At 28.8% G+C, this 17587-nt stretch overlaps 3 protein-coding genes across 6 annotated transcripts; 1 reads left to right on the top strand and 2 right to left on the bottom strand.

The window, feature by feature from the left end:
- Window positions 1–493: 493 nt before the first annotated feature.
- Window positions 494–2231, bottom strand: LOC115695874 (probable polyamine transporter At3g13620). Its single transcript, XM_030622967.2, has one exon. The coding sequence runs from the start codon at window positions 2021–2023 to the stop codon at window positions 617–619; it is 1407 nt and encodes a 468-aa protein (XP_030478827.2). The 5' UTR covers window positions 2024–2231; the 3' UTR covers window positions 494–616.
- A 2135-nt stretch (window positions 2232–4366) lies between these two features.
- On the top strand, window positions 4367–7176 carry LOC115695878 (uncharacterized). Of its 3 annotated transcripts, none has more exons than XM_030622971.2 (3): window positions 4367–4659; window positions 5630–6466; window positions 6668–7176. In XM_030622971.2, exons 2-3 carry the CDS (start codon window positions 5778–5780, stop codon window positions 7074–7076), a joined length of 1098 nt encoding a protein of 365 aa, XP_030478831.2. In that variant the 5' UTR covers window positions 4367–4659; window positions 5630–5777; the 3' UTR covers window positions 7077–7176. The 3 variants fall into 3 exon arrangements, with proteins under 3 accessions (XP_030478831.2, XP_030478832.2, XP_060973578.1); XM_030622972.2 differs by having other exon boundaries at window positions 4401–4659; window positions 5618–6466; XM_061117595.1 differs by having other exon boundaries at window positions 4403–6466.
- A 1756-nt stretch (window positions 7177–8932) lies between these two features.
- LOC115695873 (probable polyamine transporter At3g13620) lies at window positions 8933–11038 on the bottom strand. 2 transcript variants are annotated; one of them, XM_030622965.2, is made up of 2 exons: window positions 10858–11038; window positions 8933–10618 (listed from the first exon to the last, which is right to left on the bottom strand). In XM_030622965.2, exon 2 carries the CDS (start codon window positions 10585–10587, stop codon window positions 9166–9168), a length of 1422 nt encoding a protein of 473 aa, XP_030478825.2. In that variant the 5' UTR covers window positions 10588–10618; window positions 10858–11038; the 3' UTR covers window positions 8933–9165. The 2 variants fall into 2 exon arrangements, with proteins under 2 accessions (XP_030478825.2, XP_030478826.2); XM_030622966.2 differs by having other exon boundaries at window positions 10863–11026.
- Window positions 11039–17587: the final 6549 nt, after the last annotated feature.

Here is a 17587-nt window from a genome sequence, read left to right as displayed (position 1 = left end):
TAGGAATGAGGGTGTCAGTTATTTTTTTTTAAGAATTTGGGAGTTGAATGATGATGATGAAAAATTATTATGATAGATTCCCAAGAGTCTATGCTTAAAGTTTTATGAAAAAGAATCTTCCTAATAACTTACATGTTTTCACTCTTCAATCCCTAATCCTCCATCTCCATGGCCTATTCAATAAATTAAGCTCTCCAATTTCCATGAATGATCCTCACAAGCATTCCTTTTTTCTTTCTTCAATTTCTTGTTTTATTTCTAGTTTGTTATACCAGCTATTCTCTATTTCTTATTTCATCATTTAATGAAGAGTTCTTTGTTTTGGTTTCATATATTAAATAATTTAGATTAATTTAGTATCATATATCTTGATTTGTTATTTATTTCCATCCAAAGGCATTTGTTAAAAAAATAATATCTAAACAACTGTTAACATGTGCCAAGTCAGCATCTTCTATTTTTGGCAATAAAAGGTAGTTAATTAGGTACTTGCTTGGGTTAAAAGAAATAAATAGAATCACTTTTCTTCAGGGAAGAAATAATACATAGAATCTTTTATATATAATTTTGCTATTGTGTTCTGTAATGACAGTAATGTATACAATCAATCTAATATCTATACATCATGATCATTTTTATCCAAATGATCTTCACCTTTGATGAACTGAAACCACATCTTTGATCTGCACAGATTCATCAAAAAATACCAACCAATTCCAAACAGAGTCAACAAAGAACTAATGAAGAGAACAGTTTTGGTAGCCACAGTCATAACATACACCAAAAACACAGATGGAATCAAACACATCACAACCAATCCTGGAAACTCCAATGGTACACTGAATGGTCTCTTAACTTCTGGTGACTTTCTTCTCAACCAAAGAAAAGAAGCAAATTCTAATAACATTCCTAAACTATACAAGAAATTTGCAGAAGATATTATGTCTGCAAAATCCATGTATGAAACAACTAATGGTACTAATGTTGAGATCAGAATTCCCAACCAAGGAGTGTTGAACCATTCAGACCGAGCACCGAAAACCCGAGGCAAGAATCCTAATTCTGCCATTCCCAATACTTGGTATGCACTGCTAGTTAATTGAGCTTCATACAATCCAATTACAGATAAAACAGCACCAAATTCAATCCAAATCTTTAACCATTTCCCAGCTATCATTTCAGCCACATTGGCCAAATACCCTTCTGTCCAATCCTCTTGATTTAGAGGAATAGCACCAGTTGCAGCCATGAGAGGTAATAAGTAACCAAAACAAGAGAGAATCACAGCAGAGAAAAGAGCTATTGGAAATGTTTTCTGAGGTTGATCAACTTCACCAGCTAAAGTACTAGCATTATCCCAAAAATTCAAGTTCCAAAAAAGAGTATTGAAAAACAAGGTCCAATCTTTCTTCACATTCACACCCTTTTGACCCAAACTAAGCCACCTAACAGGTTCAATCATTGGAATAGCAAAAAGGGTCATCACCAAAAATGGCAAAAGTGATACAATCCCAAGTGTCACAGCAGTGTAACCAACAATACTCAAACCAGTATAATTCAAAAATGAAAGCATTAAAGTTGAAACAAATATAGCAACATAACGAGGAAACCCAGATGAGAATATAGGTATTACCAATTTCAAATAATCCACACAAAGAACAGGATAAGAAGCTAAATTAATAACCCCACTAAGGAATTTCCAAGCTCCCATTAAAGAACCCCAAAAGGGTCCAAAAGCATGGTTTGCCCATATAACAAACCCACCATTTCCAGGAAAAGCAGTAGCAAGCTCAGCTGTTATTAAAGCCTCTGGAATACTCCAAATGAAGGGAAAGACAAGAAAACCCAGAATTGCAAAGAGGGGTCCAGCGGCCCCAACGGCCGATTCCTCGCCGTAAGGGCCACCGGAGACTTCAAAGTAGATGAGGAAAACGAGTGGTAGTAAAGCTAGCTTTTTTGGGTTTGAAGATTGGTGTTGAGGAAGAAGGTGGGATGTTGTTGTGTCTTCATTGGAGATTCCCATGTGTGTTGTGTTATCTTTCGATCTTTGGACTGGAATTTTCCCAGAAAACTGGTAAAGTTTGCACCTTTTTTTCTTTTTTAATGTAATGGAATTTATTATGTTTGTGTTGTTGTTGGAAAAATATCTTTGATGATTGATTTGGGTAGTTGTATGTGGTCCAATTAATAAACAAATCAATCATGTAATATAATAATTATTTGACCACTTTGATTTGGGCATTTATAATTTGCACACGTTATATATGTACATGGTAACAACTATCACTCCCAATTCTCTATTCTAGTGAATATTGCGGCAAGAGTTTAAAAAAAGGGGAGTTCTATTTACACCCCATAAAATGATAAATATACCCATTATTAAAAAAAATATAAACTTAAATCATTTTTAAAAATTACTCTTAATATTTTTTTTAAAAAATTTTCTCACATTATTTTATGTTAATTTCAATACTTATTTTGATTTTATTTTCATAATTTTTTCTAACTCATGTATATTTTTTCTTTAATTTTTTCTAAGAAAATTTTATATAATTTTTTATTTTAATTTTTTTTCTCATAATATTTAAAATATAATTTATTTTTGTTTGATAGGTATATTTTTTAAGAATATGAATTGGAAAAAAAAAGTTAAAAAAATTTAGTACAATTAAAGATATAAATTTTATATAAAATAAAAATTATTAAAATGGGGTGCCTTTAGAAAATTTTGGGGTGTAAATAAAATTTCCCTTCAAAAAATTGATTTTAAGGTGTGATTTCAAAAAATAACGGTAATAGTGTATGTTTATTAATAAGTAATAGAAATTAATGGTAAGAAAGTCATTTTTTAATATTTGTTTATTTAATTTATTAAATTTAAAAAATGAAGAACTTGATTAAATAAGTGAGAAAAGATTCTCCTAGTAATTTTTTAAGGAATGTGAGTAAGGATAATAGATTTTATTTTATTTTTTAATATTAAATTTATAATGACAATTTTATCTTTTAAAATATGTCTTATAAAATAACTGTTATATACTATATTTTAATTCAAAAGGGTAATTTAGTCAATTTAAGCATTCCGATTACGTTTCTTGATAAAGTAAACAAGATTAATTACTATCATTCTATTTCCAAACAGTTTTAGCAAACAACATATTACAAATATTGATTCTCATTATTTTTCATTTACTCCGTTACATTTCTCCATTATTTTATTTCGATTCTGAATAGTGTGTAGTAAACGTGCCATTAGAGTTACTTTAGTAAGTCTATTGGTTTTTATTTTAATTGATCTGCTAATTTGTTCAAAATTAGCGTGTGTCGAAATATTATTGGTCTAAATAATAATTTGAATTAAAAATAATTTAATTTTTCTAAAAAGAACTATAAAATATATTTTAAAATCGTAAACTTTTTTTCTCCTTCCTCTTCTTCCCACACCACCCCAATCCCAGCCATATCCCGACCCTTTGAACCAAACAAAACATAGAAATCAAAATCAAATTCTTAAAACAAGTTTAATGTAACCAAAAGTTTGAAATAATTTAAATAACAACGCTACAAACTAATAACATAAAACAAAACATTGTAAAAATAAATACACAACCAAACAAGTATTACAAATACAACAATAACAATGAAAAAAAAAAAGCAAGTGAAATTATAATCAAAACATTCTTTTATTATATATAAAATATAAATAATTTTTTTAATATGTATTAGATGCAATTTGATTGGATCAGTTTTTAATTGCATTTTAAAATTAATATCTAATAATTGATCCAATTCAATTAAAATCCAACTTTTATTAACCTCCAATACAATCTAATTAAATTGTAATTGAATATCTAATATTTCGTAACTGAATTGGATTAGATTGGATATCTGCACTTTGCAGGTTATATTATGCAAATTGAATTAAATCGATTATTTTATGAACACTCATACTCAATAGTACTCAATAGGCAGTAGGTATAGCCTAGGAATCAAGATCTCCCATTAAAAAAGTGATGTCCTATACTGTGTTAAACCAATCAAAGTTTGACACGTTAATTAATTTTTTATTTTTAAGAAAATTAAACCTCTAATAAAGTAAACAAAAATAATTAACACTTAACATTTTTAATGTAAATTAAATTAGTTGATGTGTCAAACTTTGATAAGTTTAACACAGTATAAGACACCAATTTTTAAAAGATCTTGTTTTGTAGGTATAGAATATAGATCATGTTATTACTTAATTTATGTTAGTTTTTGAAGGCTAATTTATGTTAGTTAGTATTAAATATGTTATAAAATTTCCATTTAAAAATAAATATACTTTTTTTTATACATTTATATATAAATCCACGATCTTTATGTATTTATTGAAAGGAACAAGATCATTATCTCATAATTAAAAATAGATACTTCTTAATTTTTTCTCTTATTAAAATTTTAAAGATAATAATATATGTTTTTAATTTGATCCTAATCCTATTACAATTTAAATTAAATTTTGTATATAATATAATAATTTAGGGCTGAATACATTAATGCCCAAATCTTCAATCTCTCTTCTTCGTTCAAATCGCCGGCGTTAATCTCCACCACGTACCCTCATCTCTCTTCCTTTCTCGGCATTCGGCACCACCATCTAAATCCGGTGTCTTCCAGGTTTTTGTTCTTTTGTTTCTGTGTATCTGCACGTGTGTGTTTTTTCAGATTCATATTTGATATGAGTTTCAATTGAATCCCTTTTATGTTTTGGTCTGTACTTGAATTTGTTAGTTACTTTTCATTTAATTGAAATTTATTTGATAAAATTTTACAGAAATTTATTTTAGTTTAGATTATAGAAAAGCAAAGGAGTGAGCTTGATCATTTTACTACTGTCATATTATATAGAATTTTGGTATTTTAAATTTATATATATATATAATGAATTGATATGAATTGGACCAAGAAAGCAGAGTTTAATAAGAACAAGAAAAATGATTGATTTTTGCTCTGTTGTTGAATTGATATGAATTGGGCCAAGAAGTCAGAGTTTAGTAAGAACAGGAAAAAAGATTAAATTGTGGTCTGTTGTTAAACACCAAAGTTGTTGTTTTTTGCTTGTGGATTCATTCTAGGAAATTGGTACTGAATTATATGGGCTTAACTTAACAGTTGTGTGAAGTGATTGTTTATTAGATTCAGTAGGAAATTTGTACTGAATTGTATTTGTGTTAATGTAATGATAGAAACAATGTAGGGCATTTGGGTTTTGGGATTTTGTTAGAGTGTAAGATGAAGATGATAGAAACTTTTGCTCAATTTGATAAGATCTTGTTGCTTTTGTGTGGATGAAGATTTAAGATATATTTTAATGAGGCAATTTTAGTAGAAAGAACATACACACAAACACAGTTATCTTTCTATTTTACAATAAGTATACAGAAAGATAATGCTTCACTGTATATACAAACTTTAAATTTATGTATATTAAGTGTTTGTTTTGTATCTCAATAGAATTTGATATTGAATTCTTTTCTTTTGCATTTGTGTTCTCATATTAGTCCTGAACTGTATTATGTATGTATGCCAATCTTTAATCACATTGTTTTAATGTTTGTATCTGATGATTGTTTAGTCTTAAATTCAGGGCAGCAGAGAATTAACTCGTTTAACCTTAATTACCAGTTTTCGTTTCAACCCATGTTCAGCCCTAAATTATACATAGCTTTCTCATAGTCACTGAAATCTGAAATCTAAAAGTCTAAGCACAACAACTCAATCAAATTAATATCATCATGACTCGTTCTATGTTGTTCTCTGCCCTCATGCTCTTCCTAATCTTATTGGCCCAAGGCCCAACCCTAACCCAAGCTCGAAAGCCCCACATAATCAATTTCCGATCTCCAAATCTCTACCCGGAAGGAATCACATGGGACCCATTAGCCCAACATTTTATCCTTGGTTCTGTACGTGACCGAACCATTGTCTCTGTCTCTGATGCTGGCGTCGTCGAAACCCTAATTTTCGATCCTGATTTACCTGAGAACGTCACCATCCTTGGCCTCACCTACGACACTGTCAACAATCGCCTTCTAGCCGCTATCAATGCTATCGAACCGCTCCCTAATTTTGGTGCTCTAGCCGCCTATGACCTTCGCACACGCCGCCGAGTTTTCCTTTCTCACCTTCCCACCGACGGAGATGATCTCAAGAGACCAGGCCCGAACGCTGTTGCAGTTGACTTTAAGGGCAACGCTTATGTAACCAACTCGATTGGTAACTATATATGGAAGGTTAACAATCAAGGAGAAGCTTCAATTTTCTCCAAATCGCCACTCTTCACTGCTTATCCCGTCGATCAAGAATCACCGTTCAGCTTTTGCGGCTTAAACGGCATTGTCTACTCGAGCAAGGGTTACCTTTTAGTGGTTCAGACCAATACCGGGAAAATGTTCAAAGTCAACGAGGACAACGGTAACGCCAGGTTGGTTCTTTTTTTCGAAATAAATTCCAATCACACTTATAACATTTATCTAAATCATAGAGTTACAACTTGGTAGTTATGACTATAATATAAATCTCACAAATTACTCGCACACGAGAAATGTTTGACAAAATACACACAAATTTCTATTTTTAATCATTAGTATAAATTTCAATCAAACTCATAACATTTTAACACCAGGTTGGTCTTACTAAACGAAGATATGCCTATAGCCGATGGAATGGCGATCCGAAAAGACGGTGTCGTTTTGGTGAACTCTCCTAAGAAGGTTTGGATGTTGAAAAGCCAAGATAGTTGGGGAGAAGGAGTGGTATATGACAAAATTGACCTTGATGAAGCTAGGTTTCCTACTTCTTTGACTATAGGGAATGATGGGAGGGTATATGTGGTATATGGACATTTGTTGGAGGCTTTTATGGGAAATTCAGGTAGGGATAATTTTGGAATAGAAGAAGTGATTTCAGAGAAAGAGAATAGAGAAGATAGTGTTTGGATATTTGTGTTACTTGGGTTGGGATTAGCTTATTTCATGTTTTGGAGATTCCAAATGCGACAACTAATCACCAATGTTGACAAGAAGACTAATTGATAATTTATGTTAGAATGTGATTTTTGGTTTTTTTGTGTAATATGATTAGTTTTAATTTAACAAGACATTTCATATTTTGCATTTCTTTTTGATTTTTATAGTGATAGTTTTCTATGTTGTTAGGGTTGTCTTATGCTACAAACTTTCATGTTTGTTATTATCAACTAATACTCAATTGTAATAATAATAAGATCAATTGAGTACTATTGTTGTTGAGTTTCTAAATCGGCCATGTTTATTCACATTGCAATAAATCAATCTCAAGTCAATAAGATTTTATGTGTGCCACAAATTCGTGTTGTAAATATGAGTTGGGTTTTTTGGATACGATATGAGTCCGAGAGGCACGAGCACAACTTGATACGAAAAAATATGTGTTTAGACACGACAAGCTTGAAAGCACGTCACGTAAACATGAAGAGATTAACTTGAAAATACAAAAAAACTCAATAATTTGATAATAATAACAATGATACTTTTTTATTTTTCAATTAAAATGATAGTAATATTTAAATTTAAATTTTAATAATTATAATTATTTTTTATATGATTGTGTGTAACGAGAAAATATATAAAAGTAATTAAAACTATATATTATTCATGGTTAAACTATATATATAAATCGTATGAACAACTTTAAGATTAATTATTATGCAAACCTTAAGCACTTAACTTTCTGCCATAGGAAACCATGAATTTTGAGGTCATATTATTCATGGTTAGCATATATAAGAACCCCCAATAAATGAATACATATAATAATATAGATATAGATCTGTGTAATGGCAACTCACCCAAGGTGAGTGGAGATCATGTGTAATATGAAATTATCTATAATTTATTTATTTATTTATTTTGTCACAACAAGTTGTATTATTATATAATAGGAATATATTAATATATATTATTTTTTTTTTGAATAAATATTAATATATATTATTGACCCTATAAGGGATATCAAATCTTTTTTCAGTTAAAAACTATATATTATCAATTTGTTATTGAATTATTATTAATAAAAACATGTGCATCTAATCTTTCAAAATTCTTGTTGAAGAAAAATCTATCAAAATTCTGATCACATGGTTTCAAAATGAATTACTCAAAATTAATTAATTAAGATATCTACACATTTCATTCCCTTGGTTTTATACAAATACAAATTTATTATATTAGATTCAACAATGTCATAAATTTTGTTAAAAAAAATTATGATTGTTTTTAATGGAAAGTATATTAGTGTAACTCTAATGGGAGTTGCTATACTTGTGACTATAAGAAATGTAAGTCATTTCACTTAAAATTATTAACTTTGGGTAATATGAGTATTATTGCTCTTGTTCAACACTGATGTCCATATATTTTTTAATTTTACTTTTTTTTTTTTGATTGATTAGTGTGAAAATTTAATATTTATAAAACTTAAAATGGGCCCTACCAATGTTGTTAGCGTTGGAGATGCCCTAACAATATTTTGCACCAATAATTATCGAGAAAAGATTTTTTTTTCCTTATGAAAATACTACTTTTAAGCAAAGAATTAAAATGAGGAGCCTAAGATTAGACATCATTAATAAATGGTTCCATTATATGTAATGACCATGAAGTCTAACTATTTCAATTTTAAGTTATGAGCGCATCATCTCAAAAAAATTCTGACCCTATTCACTTTTATAGTGTATTTACTTACATGTAATCTTGAATAAATGAAAATAAAAACTCATCCTAAATCTAATTTCATCTAATTTTTGGAAATATATGAGGGGTCCATGTGTGAAAGATTAATAGTGAATGTTCAAAAATCACAAATAATTAGTAGTAAAGCTATAGTATAATATAGACCCCCCACTATAAGATTTATTTGAAGCTCACCAATTAAGATTATTCTATGAAAGATTAAATATTGCCATTACAATCATTTCAATACAAAACAATAATGGAAATTGCATACATAGTAATAACTAACAAGAACCTAAATGCTTTATACAAATTGATGACAAACAACTATTGAAATTAAACTAAGTAGTTAAGATTAAAAATACAAAGAGAAGAAAGAGCCTTAATTAATACCATAATAAATAAGTACTAATTAATTCAATTCATGATCAGTCTCACTAAATTTAAGTAACTTCTTTGACTTGCAAAATCTCATCAAAAGGAACCATCCCATTCCAGCTGCAGTCATAACACCACTCACTAAAAACACAGTCTTGGTAGCAATAATCATAACAAATATCAGAAAAGATGATGGAACCAAACACATGATTATCAAACCAGGTATCTTCATTGGTACTTTATAAGGTCTTTTCAAAGTTGGCATTTTTCTTCTTAGCCAAACAAAGGAAGCAAACTCCAACAACATCCCCAATGCATACAAGAAATTCGCCGATGAGATTATGACGGTGAAGTTCATGTAGGATAAGGCGAGAGCGATTAGTGTGGAGACAACAATGCCCACGAATGGTGTGTTGAACTTCTTCGAACGAGTGGCACATAGCTTGGGCAAAATGCCTATGTTTGCCATGCCAAGAACTTGGTATGCACTGCTGCTTAGTTGTGCTTCAAATAATCCAATTGCTGATAAAACAGAACCGAATTCAAGCCATATTTTTAGCCATTTACCGGCTATGATTTCAGCAGCCTGAGCATGAAAACCGGTTTCCCATTTACTTTGATCAACATCAACAGCTCCAATCACAGCAATTAGAGGTATTAAATAGGCAGTGCAAGTGAAAATGACAGCTACCAAAAGAGCCATAGGGAAATTCTTTTGAGGGTTTTCAACTTCTCCTGCTAAAGTACTTACATTATCCCAAAAATTCAAGTTCCAAAACAAACAATTGAAAAACAAATTCCAATCCCTTTTCACTCCTTTTTGGCCTAAACTAATCCATCTATGAGGCTTAATCTTAGGAATAGCAATCAAAGACATCAACACAAATGGTGAAAGTGAAACAACACCAAGTACCACAGCAGCATAACCAACAATTGTCAAGCCAGTATAGTTAAGAAAAGAAAGACACAAAGTGAATACCAAGATAGCTACATACCGAGGCCAACCCGCCTCAAGAGCTGGAATGATCTTCTCCAAGTAATTGACACAAAGAACAGGGAATGCAGCTATGTTAATGACACCACTAAGGAACTTCCATGTCCCCATTAAGGAACCCCAGAAAGGACCAAAGGCTTTCTCAGCCCAAATGACAAAGCCACCATTTCCAGGGAAAGCAGTAGAGAGTTCAGCAGTGATGAGTGCTTCAGGGACACTCCAGATAAAAGGGAATATGAGAAACCCGAGTATGGCGAAAAGGGGCCCGGCTGCTTGAACAGCAGGCTCCTCACCATAAGGGCCACCAGCAACCTCAAAGTAAATTAGAAAGATCAAAGGTATCAAAGTTAGTTTCTTTGAGACTGAGATTGCATTATTGGATGGTGTGGACACTGGCAATGCTGATGTAATTTTATCAGAGTGTGGTTTCACTTGACCTGAAATGGGATTCTGGGACTCCATTGTTATCAGGGTAGGACCAGTCCTTTTCAATCTAATAAAAACATAATGATTAGAAAAAGAAGAAGAACAATATTACTCTATTAACATAAAAATTTCAACTTTATCAAAAATCAAACACTTGGTGATCAAAAAATTCATTATCAAAATTCAATCAATAAAATCATGCAAAATACTTCTTCATAACAACATCAAAATAATCATAAAATAATTGAAAAGATTGAATTTTTAAAGAGCAAAACAGATTTATAGAGAATAATCATGAGAAAATACCTTACAGTGTTCTTGGGCAGCCACCAAAAAATAAAAATTGAACCCAGAAATAATTGTTTGAATGAAATTGAATTATTGTAACTGAAGTGAAGAGATTACACCCTTATCAGAAGGCTCAAAATTTTCCCTGGTTTTATGGGTCAAATTTTCACCAAACTTTCGATACGTTTGTGACAATGATATTATAATATTATAAAAATATATTTATATATTTAAAAGAAAAAAGTGTTGACAGATGTAAAATTGTATTTTGTATAATTAAATATTCTTAATTTATATAAATATTCTTAATTTATGTAAAATTGTATTTTGTATTTTTAGATTATGAAAATTATTTATTATTGAGATGGTTAGATTTATGAATTTTTATTTAATTTTGTTCAATTTTAATAATATAATAATTGTTCATGTACCAAATTGTGCACCCATAACTTTATGTATCAAATTATACTCTTAAAATTTCAAATTTTGTTACTAAATAATCTGATCTGCTTTTAAAGAGAAAGAAGAATGTAGAACAAGAAAGAATATAGATAAGTCTTCTCTTACTCTATTTCCTATCGAAAAAAGTGAGGAGTTTTCTTTATCGTTACGAAAGGTAGTGAAAAAAGACCTCGCGATTTTTATGTTTTTGAAATGAAATATCAACTTCATTGAATAATTTAGCATTCTGAATACAAAAGATATAAGAGTTCACCAAAAATAGGAATATCAGAAATGTTACGATCAGATTGATACGGAAAATGTCTAGCAAAATAATGTGCTACTCGGTTTGCTGATCGTCTAATGAAAAATAAATTAATATTTGGGAGGGTAGATAATAAAAGTTGGCAGTCTTTGATTAAAAGACCGAAAGTGGACCTCATTGCTTGGTTGCTTCGCATAGCTTGTATCGAAACAAGATTGTCCGTCTCAATTTGAACATGTTGGCTATTATTGGTCTTTACCCAACTGGGAGCTTCTTTAATCCCTATGGCTGTAATGACTTCAACTACATATCTTCTGCCATGGCAACTGGCCCGTGCTGCAATAAGGTGACCAAGATGGTTTCGGGCAATAATTCTGAAACCATACTTATTGTCGTGATTTTTATGTTAATGCGCATAGCGCATTGCATTTAAGGGAGTTTCTTAATACCTTAACAATCCTTAGCAACAATGTATTAAATTGTGTCCCTTGAGCTTTTATTATTTGTTAGTAAAATTAGAATAAAATTTTTAAATTTAATAATTTTAATAGTTTGAGGAAATTTTTAACGGTCTAAAAAATTTGAGACCACAATTTAATACTTAAGGAGAAAATTTTTAATTAGCCTATATATAAATATGAATCTAAATTATGATTCTTTCTTAATCTCACATTCCATACTAGTCCATACCATAAATGCTTTAATGTTATCATTTTCATGTGCTATTATTATTTTTAACAAAAAGTGATTAAAAATTATATTTTTAGGAGTAATGAATAATTATTTAGCCTATAGGTACATTGTGTTGTACTTATACCCATTTAAATATGCATAATGACTTCCCTAAAAAAATGCATCATGACCATAACCCCCAAAAAAAAACACCTTTAATGAAAGTAGTACATAAAATATTGATATTTATATATATTTTTAAACTCTACACACGTTTTTACTATAATTATATAAATATAATTATTTGGTAGGTGTATGCTTTTGGCCCCATTAATAAGTGCTTTTTTATAAAACAAAAAAAATTATAATTTAATTCCTTTTTATACAGCTTTATACATTGTAATTATTTAAAAAAATTCAATAATTTATATTGCAAAAATAGACATGAAATATGGAGTATTTTTTTTTTTTTTTTGAGAAAAATGACCTATTTTACATTATTTTTAAGTTTTTGACACATAGATTGATTACAATGTTAACTTTTCTTTATACGACGATATAATATAGTTATTAAATTCACACAAATTTTTTAGAAATTATAATTAATTCACCGTGTCAAAAATATGAACCATTTTTTAAGGCTTATCTAAAATAAAATTATTTTAAAACTTATTTTCAGTAACATAAATTATTCAAAGTTTTATAAAAAAAAAATTAATAAAATATCTAAATAATTATAATAAACATTATCATAAAAAAAGAATTAAGTGACATAATTTTTTGAAATAGAAATAGGAATGCCCTAATTGCTCCATTTTAATATCATATTTAATTTAAAATTATTAAACTCATCATTAAAGGTGTCATTGCCTTTATGATAGTACACTAATCTTTAAATATATTCTACATTATAATATTATATTATGGGCATGTTTTTTTTTTAGATTATTTTACTTCGCACGTGTTAATTTTTTTCTTCGATGAATTTAATATATTTTGTCTTCTTTTTTTTTTTTGAAAGGGTCAATTTTTGCTTTCCAAATTGTCTTTATTTAATCCTCTTTCATCTTTTTTGCTTTCACATTCATAAGTTTCCAAAAACAAAAAAAGATACAAAATAAAATAAAATTATAAAACCTCGACCCACATAAGCATGTGCACAGTCCACAAGAATTTCTTATCCTCATATATAAAATAAAATATAATATTATATTATATTTGTTTGAGATTTTATTATAACAAAAGAAAATTAAGATACAATTTTAATGTAGAATAATAAAAATGATTAAAGTAAAAGATTGATTAAATATATGTTACAATACATATATATAGGACTGGTTTAAGTTTTAAGCAGCTTGGGGCCATTGCACAAAGCCAATATTTTTAAAGGCTTTTTTTATAGAATTTTTATTATTATTATTATTATTATTATTATTATTATTATAAATACATTAAAACATTTATATATAAAAGTTTAGAAATTAAAAACTAGTAATGGAAGTCTTAATGTACATAAATTTTTTTTTTACAAAAACTCAATTTTAATCTTTTGCACAAAGCCCTCAAAATATTTGGGTCAGTCTATATATACTATTTATAGGGGTAAGTTGTAATATACCCTTTTTTTCATCAGTTAATCAAAAATAGTCTTATTTTAGATTCAATTGAAATGTACCCTCTTTTATAAGTTTATTACCGATTATATCCTTACATAAGGGTACTGTTCAGGGAGATGAGGAAGATTTTCTTCATTACATAAGGATATAATCGGGATATAACAAATAAAAGAGAGTATAAATTAAATATATAAAAAAGAAAGGATAAAAATGAAATGGGTTAACAAAAAAAAAGATATAGGGTGCAATTTCCACTTATATATATTGCATATATATAAAAGTAGAAGAAAAATAATACAACACATGTAATATAATATATATATATATATAACAATAGAAGAATATATATATACACTCACTCATAACCTTGAGTGTAAATTAGTGGAGATGATCGTGACTTGAACAAGGTATTACACCTTTGTCCAAAAACTTATTTCTCCCTATCTCTAAGCACTAGGGAACTCTCATAAAAATAGCTTTGAAAATTATCAAGCCTTAAAATTTTTTAGCAATGTACTTTTTTGATAGAAAACTTCTCTTCTCAATATGAGCATCTTAGAATTCTTTACATATGTTCAAGATATCACCATTTGAAATTCAAACTCATAATCCTCATAAATGCTATGGACTCAAATGTAACTCATGCACACACCGTAACTCTTGTAGCATTAAGAATTTCAAATTAAGATGTGTAGCATCTTTTTACACACTTAATATTAGTGATAATAGTAGAGGTTACTCATAGTAACAAGTAACTCCCCAAATATTATAAAAAAATGACAACTAATATATATTGTCATATGTTACATATTATTACTTTATTACACGTATTAATCTATATATTATATTATTATAAATAGTATAACAATATTATATAAATATATATATATACATACTATAAATGTGTGTAATTTGTATACTTATGCAAGTGTGGCATAGAAAGATGGTAAAAATAGTGAGAGATACATAGGAAGATGTATAAATTTATGGGCCCTAAATTTATATCTCTGAAAACCAATTATACATCCTATACATAATATAGTATTAAATTTATATATTATCAATATAAAATTTTATAATAATTATAAATAACAAGAGCTTAACTACTTGAGGCTAGTTCAAGTGGTCATAGGTGAGTGTGTGAGTGTTGGAAGTCCTGGGTTCGAGTCCCAAGTAAAACATGGCTGTAATATATAAACGCTTAAATAAATAAATAAATAAAATAACAAGAGCTTATGTGAATAAGTCATTTTCATTCACAATTATTTATGGTTTATTGAATATATGACATACCCAAACTCTTTATAATTTTCATTGGAAACTAGATAATTAGGTTATTTTGCAGTGCATTTGGAAATGAGGTTGTGTAGTAATTATTTAAATTTATTTTGAAAATAAAAATAATTAACCCAATAATATGTTGAACAAGTACGCATTTTGTAACACAAGCTCAATTGACACTTAACAGTTAAAAAAACACCCTACAATAAAATAATAATGAAAGGATTATTGTCGTCTTTTTTATCTATTATTTATTAAAATTATATGTGTAACAATTATAAATGATAAAGAATTTTTTAACTCTAAATTTTAATATAATAATATTATAAAACCAATCGATCATACACTTAATAATTATATTTTGTACTCCATAATAAAAATTATTTGAGTTCGTTTAGTATGTCAGGTTGTATAGTATTATGTTGGATTGTATTAATATTATTTAATACAATACTATCACTATGTTTAGTATTAACTTTGCATTAATAGCTTGTGTAAAATTATATTATTTATATTATAAACTCAACTCCAACTCCAAATCCCGTTTAGATCAGGGTATGGCGTATGGGACCAGGGCCGGAGTCGGGGGCTTGTGCCAGGTTCAAGCAATACAATACAACTTACTAAAAGCTGTGTCAAACGGGCCATAAGTGCCATAACGAAAATAATTGTCTCGTTTGGAAAATTTTCTCCTAAATTTGACATATTTTTTTTCTGTTTAGATATTTAATTAAAATAATAAATAATTTTTACTAGAATGTTTTCTTAAAAGTGTTTGGACAATCTTGTAGAAAATAGTTTCTCGTAACATCTTTTGAGTTGAAAAAAGACAATCTTTAAAAAAGTACTTTTTTTTTAATTTGAAAAACTAATCATAGCTTAAAAATGCTTACCAAAACATGGCCAATATATCTTTCTTGTGCACGAAATTTTGTAGTGTCTTAACTTCTTTTGCAGAAAAGATTTTAGTGATTATGCAGGGTTTTGTTTCAAGACATTTGGAGACAGAGTGAAGAACTAGATAACATTCAACGACCCTCGAGTTGTTGCTGCACTTGGGTACGATAATGGTCCTCATGCTCCGGAAAGGTGCTCGAAAGCATATGGAAACTATAGAGTTGGGTATTAGAATATTTTATATATGGAAATTATTTTCTAATTAAGGAAATAATTTTCTATTTAAGGAAATAAATAAATAATTGATTTTCTGATAAATGAATATTTTATATTCATTGAATTTGGACAAAATCAATTATGTAATATTCTATATATGGTCAGATTTCTATATTCATTACCTGATTTGATTTCCTGAATTAATTGTCAAAATATTCTGACAATTAATGTGGCGCAGATACTGATGGAGTATCTCACCTATAAATATGTGTCTCGTCCCCGAGCTCCTCACGCATTCTGAATCCATTCAGCAAATTCCATCTAAAGAGAGTTGAGAGAGCGAGGAAGCCCGAACTCCAATACTGAAGCTATCGCAGGATCAAGCTCAAAGATCAATGGCTGGAGGTACATCGATCCTTTCATTGCATATATTATTGATATGATTTCATTATATTTTCCGCATTTTCATATCATTGTATATGCTATATTACATACACTATATATATAGTCTAACAGTTGGTATCAGAGCGGATTTATCTCTGCCTTGATTTTATTTGAGTTTCATATATATATATATACATACATATACTGTCCATATATACATATTTGTTTCGGTTCTGTATATATATATTTATATTCATACCATTTATATTATATATACATTTTCATCAGTACATATATATATATATCTTTCATATTGTTCATATATACATATATATTATATACTCATACAAATTCATACTCGTACGTGTATATATATATTTTATCCGTGTATATATGCTTATATATATATATTGTATATTATATATATGTTTTATCGCATAATAATAATCATAATATTCATTTTTATTTATGTGATATATACATGCATATATATATACATGCATATATATATATAATCACGATCGGTCCATTTTGAGTTTTTTCCATTTTTTATTTTTCGGTGTTTATTTCGAATTCTAAATATATTGCTATGTTCGTATAGTATTATAGATCGATTTAAGCATTGAAAATCTATTGAAAAACTTAAGGATGGGAATTTTTTTTCCGGTATAAACTTTTTCGGACCCGATTAATTTCGTGATATTAAAGTATATATTTTTTCGTGTTTTTGTGCATAAAATCTATGCGTGGATCTCTTTATTATTCGATTTAGAACCATTTAGATTTGAAAACACGCATTTTGGTCGTCGGAAACACAATTTCCGATCGGGTTTGGGTCGTTCGACGTGACCAAGCGTGTAAAAACGGTCAAAATCGACCCGGGTTCCGAAGAAGACGACGCAAACGACATGTCGTTTCGCCCAAAAACGACGTGTCGTTTGTCAAAAAACGACGTGTCGTTTTACAAAAACGACGT

The sequence above is a fragment of the Cannabis sativa genome, chromosome 6 (assembly GCF_029168945.1).
Source record: "Cannabis sativa cultivar Pink pepper isolate KNU-18-1 chromosome 6, ASM2916894v1, whole genome shotgun sequence".
Taxonomy (NCBI): domain Eukaryota; kingdom Viridiplantae; phylum Streptophyta; class Magnoliopsida; order Rosales; family Cannabaceae; genus Cannabis; species Cannabis sativa.
This window is presented reverse-complemented; position numbering and strand designations above follow the sequence as displayed.